This window comes from Nelusetta ayraudi, unplaced genomic scaffold (genome assembly GCF_046127955.1).
Source record: "Nelusetta ayraudi isolate G7.1 ecotype Tasmania unplaced genomic scaffold, CSIRO-AGI_Nayr_v1 ptg000011l, whole genome shotgun sequence".
Taxonomy (NCBI): domain Eukaryota; kingdom Metazoa; phylum Chordata; class Actinopteri; order Tetraodontiformes; family Monacanthidae; genus Nelusetta; species Nelusetta ayraudi.
Genome location: NW_027466061.1, coordinates 7,066,976 through 7,077,500, shown reverse-complemented (window position 1 = coordinate 7,077,500; position 10,525 = coordinate 7,066,976). Strand labels below are relative to the sequence as shown.

The window sequence follows — 10,525 nt, the reverse complement described above, 5'->3', positions numbered from 1 at the left end:
TCCTAACAAATATCTGTTCTGTACCCAGGAGGAGGAGCTGGCGCAGCAGGGGTTGCTCTACCAGAGTTACGGACTTTCCCTGACTGCAGGGAACGAGATGGACGCCACGCCGGTGTTTGCAGACTTGCCTCCTGGTTTGGGTTTCTACGACATACGCAGGCGTTTCGTGGACCGAGCCAAGAGGATCGACACCGTCTCCCGAGCCCTTTTCCCCATGAGTTTCCTGGTGTTTAACGTGCTGTACTGGCTCACCTACAAAGTTCTACGGCACGAGGACCTGCTGGCCGCACTGTGATGATGCACACACACCTGAACTGTGAGGACGCTGGATACCTTCAACTCTGCTCTCTTCTATGAAACATTTACCGGCTGGGAGTCTTCACTTGAGCCATACAAGATGCGTTGTGACGGCACGTCCAGTTTTCTGACATGGAAAGGCCATTGGTTTTGTTGAAATTTTAATACCAGTATAGAAAATGCACTTTTGATTGGCCACTGCTGCTCTGTGCATTACATGTCAATGCAGGAAGATGGAGTACTTTGTGTGCATCTACACACATCATGGAAAGGTTTGGTTTGTGCTGAGATCTCTTGATTTATGTTGTGAGTACTTATTTTACTGATATCAGGGAGTTTAATACCACTGTTGCACTAAAAATGACATCTGAGAAGGATTCCAACAGAACAACATTGCCATGTTTGTCACCTTAACTACAGCTTCACAGACCTGACATGTGAAATTAAAAGCTTTTAGTTTCTTTTTGTGAAATCCACGGTATCATGACAGTTTGTTATTCAAGTTTAAGCAATAGTTCAGCTTAACCTGTGTACTTTTCAGTAGGATGGCAATTACACAAAACCAAGTGAACATTATATTATATTATATTATATTATATTATAATATATTATAATATATTTTACTACATTATAACACCTGAGTGCATGGTACAGAAAATGAATGGATGGATATATTATTATTATTATTATTATTATTATTATTATTATTATTATTATTATTATTATTACAGTTATCCATACTAAGACGCCACCCATTTTCATGAAGTGATTCATTGTTACAATATTTGTATGGATGATTCATGAAAATTGTTTGGGAGGAAACAAATATGCTCCTACTATTAAAGGTATAATAAAGGTATGATTTGAAATAATGAATCATACTTTTCTAACAGTACTGAAACCTTTTCTATGGAAACTAAAACAATACAGATTTTTTTTTTTTTTAGAGTTTCCTCGGCTCTTGTTGAAGAAGACGAGGATTTTAATGGTATTTATTTTGGACACTCTGATTTACTGTAATAATATTTTTTTTAATCAAACATGACTCCAAACCAAACCAGCCGTGGATTTGTTGCTGCTCATCTCTTTAAGTTGTGCAAATATGCCATGGCCGCTTCTCTTGCTTTGCTTTCCACGCTGTGCGGTTAAAAATCTAACAGGAATCAATTCTGGATGCACATGTTGGGGAATCGGATGCATCGATGTTAAAGAGTCGGTAAGCAAAATAAACCTTTTCATATCAGGAACATTGGCTGTTCATTTCACAATTGTCTGTTATGTGCACAGACATTAGAAGAGCAGGGGCAGGAAATAACACATCTGAGTCTGCCAAATATTACAGAATCCTTTTTATATATACTTTTTAATATATTTTAAATTTTTTTATATCACAGATGTCAAAATAACAAAGACAACTGTTTTCCACTATGCAACATATATAACTGCTAAAATGAAAATCAAACACAGACTTTTATAGTTTAAATAACTATGTATTTCTCAAATAATGTGTATTGAAGTAATTATAGACCAAACTAAGAATTACGGCGCTTTTATTTACAGGCAAAACTATTTTAGTGCAACTCAATAATTTAGTAGAAAGCACAGACCAAACTGTGTGACTTCCTATCGGTGGCCACCAGAGGGAAGGAGTTCACTATCCTACACACTCTCTTCCTATGGATTGCTGTTTAGTATTTTTGCAATTTTCAGTTGATTTTAAGAACTACTGTTAGAATTATTAACATACTGTATAATCTTCAAACCTCAGTAGTTTAGGACAGATCTAAGAACTCCAACATTCTACTGCTCCAACATTCTCCTCTGAAGTGTGATCAGACCCTGGCAACATACAACACAATTCAATAGCAACAATTTCCTGTTTCATGGTGAACTCAAAGGTTCAACACCATGCAAAGTCACAGGGTGTGGTGCTCACCGTATGACCTGCTACATTTCCAGAAGCTCCAGTTGGCATTTATAGGAAGCTCATCGGGTCAAAGGCTTAACACAAATTCACCAACTTATCACGTATGTAAAATACCCCTCAAAAATCAATTTGTCAATTTTGTTTCATCATACCTCAGCGTAACAGAAGCTATCTAAGTTTGAATGTTCAGTTGGTTAATTTCCTGTATTTTGGTGAGTGTTGACTCTCTGATGACATCACACAAGACGCGTCTACTGCTGTCAAGCCACGTATTTAATTCACTAGAAAGTGCACAGTGTTCCAGGAGTACATCCTCTTGCCGGAAGTCGGGCACCTAAATGTTTGCTTTGTAATTTTTACTGTGTTATTATCGTAGGCTATTGTACTGTTATACTAAATGCTCAACAATTTAATTGATGCATGTTTAGGCTGACACGCTAGTCAAACACATTTACAATCAACTGGACTAATATGTCACAAAAACAGGCACTTTTATCATATGGATATATGAGCCTGGTTTTGATAGATACATTTATATTATTGGGCAGCAGAGATAATAATAATAATAATAATAATAATAATAATAATAATAATAATAACATTTTATATTCATGTGCAGTTTCAACATTTAGAATATGGGCTTTCTGCCTGGAACCTTCTACCGAGTGTCCAGCGGCTGGAGACGTGGCAGCGCCCCCGGTCATATGATTCCAGTTTATGCACAGACCCCACCCCGCATCAGACACCCCTGCAAAGAGTTTTCCACATTTAAATTGATGGTTTCATCACAGTGGAATAAACTGCCGGGGATAAAAAAAAAAAAAAAAAAAAAAAAAAAAATTAACTTCATCAAAATGTTCGCTGTGTAACCCTGCCCTAATGTTAGACAGGGAATTCAGCGGCGGTGACCACCCAAAACAGTGCCATTTTTAGACGTTTGCTGCTGACGTTTACAGAAGCTTCAAATAGCTTCCGTTTTACTCTGGTAGTGATTGGACTGTTCTGCCTTAACCAGTGGGCTAACACACAGGCAGGGCAAGTCCGACATTCTCCCTTCAATGGAGGAACAGCCCAAAGATCGGGCGCAAGAAAGGCAACACCAGCACCACGGAGAAGACAGAAACTCGACTCCACACACAACTAGTGTAAAACATGATCAGAGCCACTTCCAGCGCCAGCATCAGGAAACGCAGACGAAGAAAACAGGTTGGCCCATCCGGAAACGTGAGCTAGCGCCCGCTAGCCTTACTCAGCTAATGTCAACGAGCCGAGTAGCACTCGCTAACTTGTGTTCACTCCACCGTGGTTGCGTAGCTTAGCCTGCTTGGGGAATAGTTGTGGAAACTACGAGGCTAGCGTGCTCTACTAATTGACGTAATAGTGATTGCGCTGGTGAGCGACTGTTTGGTCAATCAGGGCGACGTGTTATTAATGTCAGACCGTAAAAGCCTACCTTTTAAGTCAGCTAGCTCGGGGTCTAGCTGACGTTGCGTGACAGTTGTCGCTGGTAGTGGTTTGACATATCGGGGATTGACCTTGTGCGCCGGCTTCTTCACTAATTTGACCATACAAATCTCACTAAATTAACTTGTTTAAGTCCCATGGTGTGGGGATGGTTACTTGCACGGTGGAACTCCTTTTGCAGCACCCTAAGCATTTTCTAATTCATTTAAGTGCATCTGTGTCTGCTATAGGAAACCGAGCCGGCTCCACTGGAATGTTCTGAGCTTCCATTTCCTGTCGGCCATGTTAGAATTTATACTGTCGCTAGTGCTACGTTTTGCTTTTGTGATTACACATTTTTGTGCAGAAATGACCTTTGTCTACTCCGACCAGCCAGTCTAAGAGGCCAAAGTGTCAAACGTTTAGAAGCGTCTTTAGCTGAGTGAAAGAGCATTTCTTGTGCTCTGTTGTGCTAACGCTAAAGTAGCCGCCGGCTAGTTGACATTAGCCGAAGCTAGCTATTTTCTGACAGGCCTGTTGCATGTTGTCCAATCAACGAGAAGCCACGCAGTAACTCGCTTACGATCACAGCACGAAGAAAATGCAGCGTGTTACAGCATTGACGGCCCTTCAAACACTAACGTAGAGTTTACCGACAGCTGCTTTACAACATTGTTGCGCAAATGTGCTAAAGAATGTGGCTTCCTCCACTTGTAACAGACGATACGACTGCATGTAGTCCGTGTGTCCAGACCTGTGGGGCAGCACCGTGTAACGGGAAGCCCCGCGTTGACACAGCAGTTCTCATGATAAATAGTAGCTAAACCTATTTCTGGTTCACTGCCAGTCGACACGTATTTCATGCAGCCATGAAAATACACGGCGTGCCATGCTACAACTGAGCTTTGATGTCGGATCGGGTGTTCTTTTTTAGCGTGACCAGCCTGCAGCTCAATGACCGTTGACAACGTTTAAATGTCACACTCGTACAACAATGTAAATTTTCCTTATATTATATTTTTTGTTTAACTAAAAGCAATTGAGTTTAATAGCATGTCGTGATTTCTTAGGTTTCATGACCAAAGTGCTTTTTTTTTAGATTTATGATTTTGTTAAATCTCAGTCTCTTCCATGTTAGCTTAAGTTATTCAGGCTCTCTTTAGAGAATGCATGTGTGTCAACATGTTAATGTCTATGTTCACCAACTCATAATTTTTTGCCTTTCAGGCAATAAAAAAGTGAACATCAGCGAGGAGGAGTGGGCTGAGAAGACTCTGCATTTGTCTGAACCCGTTGCTATGTCACATGCCCCTAACAGCAACGGCAACAGACACACAAGTAGCACTCATGTGAAGCAGAAGCCGACACAGAAGCTGTATACACCTGTTCCAAAAGTGAGCAGCAAAGGACTTGACCATAAAAAGAATATGGACCATAAAAATGACAAGGAAAAGGCCCTGGATTTGAATCACTACGAGGGCCAACCGTTGGATAAAAAGGACTCACTGTTGTTTCCAAATGGCATTGTAAACTGTGGCTTAATTACAAATGGCTATTCGAGCAAGGACAATGACGGCAGCGGCTCTGAAGGTGGATATACTACCCCGAAGAAACGCAAGGCCAGATGTAACAACTCCAAGAACACTGATGATGTGTTGAAAGAGAAGGAGAGAGACATGCAGGGCAACACTACCGAGGAGCATGAAGCGTTCAATCCTGATGCAACTGAAAAGGGAGTGACTTCCAGACTGGATGGCTTCCGGGCCGCTCATAAAGCAGACGCTCCGGCAGCAGGTAGACGGGCTGTCGTCCCTGAGACTTTGGTGGGCGAATTTCAGAGGAAGAACTCTGATAGCAAAACAGTCGGCACTTTTGGTAAGAAGGGCGAGGAAAAGCACAAATCCAAGCTTTCCTCGCCCTCAAAAGAGGACTCATGGACTTTATTCAAGCCTCCTCCAGTATTTCCTGTGGACAATAGCAGCGCTAAAATTGTTCCCAAGATCAGTTATGCAAGTAAAGTAAAAGAAAACCTCAACAAAGTAGCTCAAGGTGGAGGCGAGGCACCACCTCCTCCGGTAAGACTGCCCCAGGTCCCCATGTCTGCTATGAAAACTATCACCTCAGCTAGCTTTACTAATGGCCCCGCTTCTGGAAACGGAAACGGCTGCCCAGTGGGTACCTTTTTTGCTCCTGCTGCTAATAGTATTCCACCACCCCCATCCGCCCCAAGTTGCGAGAATGTAGCATCTCCGATGGAAAGTCACTGTAGCTCTGCAACTAGTCCAGCAGACGGAGACGCATACGAGCATAGAAAGTGTACACTTTTAATTTACCCTTTAAATATGCAACCCGTGCTCCCCAGCGCTCGTCATCTTGACCCGCCAGCCGCGCAGACAAATCAGAAAGCCTTGGGCGACATCTTCCAGAACCAGTGGGGTCTTTCCTTCATCAACGAGCCCAACCTGGGCCCAGAAGGAGGAAGCAGTCCAGTGCCTGTGGAGGACAAGACCGCCGCCGTCCCGGCTGCTGCGGCCAAGGCTGCCCAGCCCTGCTTTGATGGAAACCCGTTATTTTTAGAGCTGGGCATTTTGACTCAAGACCCCGAGAAAAGGACTCGTGCCCCCTGCAGAGTGTCTAATTCCTGCTCGCCTGGCTGCGAGGCGAGCGAGGAGGAGCCTAAGAGTCAGCCGTGTGGCCAGGACAAGGCCGTGGCGGTGGTGGGGGGGAAGGCTGCGGACTCTGCGCTGTCACCCCCCAGCAAAGACGGCGGTGCCCGGTCCGCACAGGGCCAGCTGACCACGCTGCTGTTTGGCTCGTCTAAAGAAGTGGCCAACGTGAAAGACGTTGGCAGGAGGTGTAGCTGGGGCTCCTTTGACATTAAAGCTGCTGTCACTTATCACACTAAAGGTAAAGGTTCTATCTCATGCGATTTCTGCTGTCGCCCTTAAGCTTCCACACCTTGTGGACTTTGTGCCGGTTGTGTTCTTGATGGGCAAGAGAATGGGTATTTTCTTCCCGGCACCAAATCAGCAGCCTCTTTGTCAGAGATGCAACAAAAGAGCAAATGTTATTTTTTCTTTTTACAGTGCCACCAAACTCCCCAGTGACTGTGCGTTTTGTAACCATCTCCCAGCAAAGCACCCTTAGTACTGCTGCTGAATGCCTTTACTGTGAGTCACTAAGGGGGTGTTCATTGTGCTTTAATTGTGACACAATGGCAAATTTAGCCGGTTTCAATGTAAATATCAGCGTTCCTTTCAGATATAGAAGTGGATTCCAAAGTTTGTGCAAATAAAGTTGACATTCAATTCTAAAGAAAAAGTAATTCCTTCAGCGAGGCAAAGCAGTCGCTGCTCCTGTGGCACAGCTCCTTTTAAACCGTGCAACCTCAGTGTAACCCCAGTGTAACCCCAGTTTTGCCCCAAGGTAAACATATACTTCCCTGCAGAAGTAGTTTTTTTTTTTTTTTTTTTTCCTCATTTCAAGATCATCCAAACTGTCCTGCTGTGGGTTTAAGGCCTGTGCAGGTTCACTTCTGCTACTCCAGTGGTGCTTTTGACTGCCCGGATGATTCTGTTCCAGTGTATGTGGGAAGAATTCTACGGTCTGCCAAGACATTACCTCATTTTATTAATGTTTCTGTTGTGTGCCTTGTTTTCATTGGTGGTTGAAAAGTACAAAGTTAAGCTAATTGATCAATGTAGGTGACATGCAGTACCAACTAGATTAAGTGTTCTCAAATCTCATGTGGATTGTAAAGGAATTTGTTGGAAAGACGGCGCCTCACGATTATAAATCACAGCATGTAATAAGGTGGATGCCGTTCATAAATACAATGCTAAGTGGCTGCTGGAGCTATTTTTATCCCAATATAAATCATTTCTGTTTATTTTGAAATCAGCCTTGATGACTTGCGAGCTGAATTGTGTTTTTTCTTTCCACAGAAATGGAATTCGTTTTCAACCTGCAAAAACAAGGTAAATGTGAGACTCTTCAGCGCATCGCCTGGCTTGGCTGAGCACTGTCCGTCACTTAGATCAGTTACACGTTGGCTGCTTCATAATCTCACCTGGCTCGGCTGCCTTTGTAACCCATGGCTCGCATCCATTCACTGCGCTGCCACATGGCAGTGGCATGTGGCAGCGTTAATGCCTTCGGTTGTGCCGCTCCAGCATACGCAGCCGCGCGTCGCGGACCACAGGCGTGTAACAGTAAATCCCCCCACATGACCAAAAGGCCGCGTTTGTTTCGTTACAAAGCAGCAGTAACATAAGCGAGTCGCAGTAATCGCCACGCGAGACGCTGTTAAAATCACAGAGTGTGACACGCTGCCGTCACGCCAGCTGGCAGCCACAACCCAGCGCTCAGTCCAGGCAGTCGGCCACCGTGCACACAAGCGTGAGCACAGTGTTGTCGGATGCTACGCTAGCAAAGTGAAATGTATGTGGCTTTCTTGCCAACTATAATGATAATAATGAGGAGAAGAAGAAGAAGAGAAATGTAGTAGTAATTGTGTAGTTTCCCAATTTGGGATCTATAGTTTGGGAACAATGAAGTACATCTATTCTATTCTATTCTATTCTAATGGATTGGATTCATATGGCGCTTTTTTAGGCACTCAAAGCACTTTACATTGAACCTTTTATTCATTCACAACACATTCACACTGGTGGTGGTGAGCTACATGTGTAGCCACAGCTGTCCTGGGTCAGACTGATGACTGATGACCACACAACTTTCACTCACACCACAATATACAAGTGTTGGCTTTAATGGGGCACTGCTGTAGGATATTGTCCCAAACCATATTTTAATCCACATGATTTGCTGCTTATGTCTCTTGTTTTGTTTTTTGTTAAACCATTTGTTTTTACACCCCCCCCCCCCTCCCTCCGCTTGCTGCAGATCCAAAAAGAGTTGTGGTTTATGACGAGACCAAGGACGGACCTAATCAGTGAGGTGGACGGTCTCCAGCGCTACACCTCCAACTCTCCCTGGGTGCTGCAGGAATCCACCGATCCTGTCGGACTGATCAAGTGACAACTGTGAAAACACTCATAGCATAGCATGACAGACTTTCCCTCAGAAACTCTGGTGGAACAACAAACTTCTCCGTGGGGGGGGGGGTTGTGGAATAGGTTGGGGGGAGGTTGCTGTGTAGGTATCAGAAAAAGAACACACACACACACACACACACACACACACTACGGAGAGACTAGCGAGGAGTTAACCGGTGCCTCTCCAACGTGGCCAACAGACATTGGGACGGGGAGCCGCCAGTCCTTGGCGGCGGCGTCCCGGACCATGGAAGGTGTCACGGACCGCACGCACCTCAAGCCTTTTATCCTGGCGGAACGGCGGGCAGCCGTCGGCGTGACTATGGGATGCCTCGGTCATGTTCTCTTATTCACGCATCCGAAATGAGTTCATTGTAGATACGTTAGATGTTATACACACACGTTGGTGCGCAAAGCTTGAAGTAGTGGCGGGGGAGGAAGGGAGGACACACACTTTGCAAAGAATGCCTTGAAGTCGTGGATGGAAGCTGTTTGGAGACCTGGAGACGGAGGCTCGCGGGCGAGGGGCCCATCCAGGAAGGGAGAACTTTACCTTGAATACTTTTTTGGGGTGGGGAAGAGCAGGGTGGGGGGGTGGGGGCGGTCAAAGCCTGCAAATTAAATGCTTACTCACCCCCCCCCCCTCCCCTCCCCTTTTTGTTTTTTTGTTTTTTAAACACGATGTTTGCGGGTTCCTGGCACCAGAGTGAGGCCCCCACAGCACAGTTAGAAAGGAGCCCCACTCAAAGGAAAGCCACCCCCCCCCACCCCCCATTTCAACCTTCATCACGCGTGCTCAAGATTTTAAACCTCTGATCAGCGTTAAAAGGCGAGGCCTGTTCATTTGAAAGCTTTTTTTTATGCATTTCGTGCCCACCGAGAGCTGTGAACTTACTGTTAAATTCATATTCCTAAAAAAAAAAAAAAAAGCAAAGTCAGTCCTCTGTGTGACAAACTATCAAGGTGTTCTGTGCTACTTTTGTAGCAGGAAAATGTTCGTTCAGTTTAGTGTTTTTTTTTGACTTGCGTCCATGCGTGTCGTCGTAGCGACGGCTCTGTCCCTGTCGTCCCAGAAACCACACGCTGCGCTTTTACAGCCGTCGTTCTTTATAACGTTTTTGTTCATGTTGTCTGACCCAGCTGTTTGGGTCGCCCGTTTCTGTCACATGTCATTGAATTTGTTGCATGTTTACCGGTGGAACCGATGCGTCTTTGATGGCCACACACAGTTAGTGAGAACAGTTGCAATAGTGATCTGTCCCCCGGCGAGCCGCTCTTTGTCACCACGTGCTGAAATGTGAAGATGACTCGTGCTTTTTTTTCTGTCTTTCTTTTTACATGTGCAAGCCAGTGTGCAATAACCCCGTGTGGTCCATACGGCGTCTTAAATGGGTTCAAAAAAGATGTTCATCACTGGTGTGGCCTGCAGATCATTTTCTCTTTACCAATGTCGAAGGTGCATTCTTAGTTTGTTGCACAACAGCTTGAGGTGGAGGAGACTTGTCTTCTTTTTTTCTTCTCAAATTTAATTCCGTCAAAAAAATGTCATTCAGTAAAAGAAGCCCAAAATGTTCTAACTGACCCGGTATGATATCACTTCATTACAATCTGGGAGTCAGGATCGGGTTCATGTCCCATAACACAGGAACTTTCCAGGTGTTTTGTTTTCCTCTCCAAGACTAGTGTGGATGATTTAGCACTTTATGTAAACTAATTGCTTTTATCTTTTAATTACTAGAGAGATCTATATATGTGCTGATGAGAAAATAACTTCTTGAAAGAATGGCGCTTGGCTGTTACT

The 10,525-nt window shown here is 44.3% G+C and overlaps 2 protein-coding genes across 4 annotated transcripts in view; both read left to right on the top strand.

Moving 5' to 3' along the window:
• The window catches only part of LOC142884584 (glycine receptor subunit alpha-2-like), an 8,486-nt gene extending 7,600 nt beyond the window's left edge, over positions 1–886 (top strand). For both annotated transcript variants that reach the window (XM_076020337.1, XM_076020338.1), the window contains one exon: positions 29–886. In XM_076020337.1, coding sequence (XP_075876452.1) covers positions 29–295 — 267 coding nt within the window. In that variant the 3' untranslated portion in view covers positions 296–886. The remainder of the gene's footprint in view (positions 1–28) is intronic.
• Positions 887–3,198: 2,312 nt separating this feature from the next.
• Positions 3,199–8,791, top strand: nufip2 (nuclear FMR1 interacting protein 2). Of its 2 annotated transcripts, none has more exons than XM_076020324.1 (4): positions 3,199–3,430; positions 4,895–6,574; positions 7,612–7,644; positions 8,573–8,791. In XM_076020324.1, the coding sequence occupies exons 1-4, from the start codon at positions 3,283–3,285 to the stop codon at positions 8,623–8,625; spliced, it is 1,914 nt and encodes a 637-aa protein (XP_075876439.1). In that variant the 5' UTR covers positions 3,199–3,282; the 3' UTR covers positions 8,626–8,791. The 2 variants fall into 2 exon arrangements, with proteins under 2 accessions (XP_075876439.1, XP_075876441.1); XM_076020326.1 differs by lacking the exon at positions 3,199–3,430 and adding an exon at positions 3,453–3,616.
• Positions 8,792–10,525: the final 1,734 nt, after the last annotated feature.

Bases quoted from the DNA above. Each gene is read 5' to 3' on its own strand.
- nufip2 (XM_076020324.1), top strand. From the start codon at position 3,283: ATGGAGGAACAGCCCAAAGATCGGGCGCAAGAAAGGCAACACCAGCAC. The intron at 6,575-7,611 runs GTAAAGGTTCTA...TTCTTTCCACAG, and splicing joins TGTCACTTATCACACTAAAG to AAATGGAATTCGTTTTCAAC. The intron at 7,645-8,572 runs GTAAATGTGAGA...CGCTTGCTGCAG, and splicing joins TTTCAACCTGCAAAAACAAG to ATCCAAAAAGAGTTGTGGTT.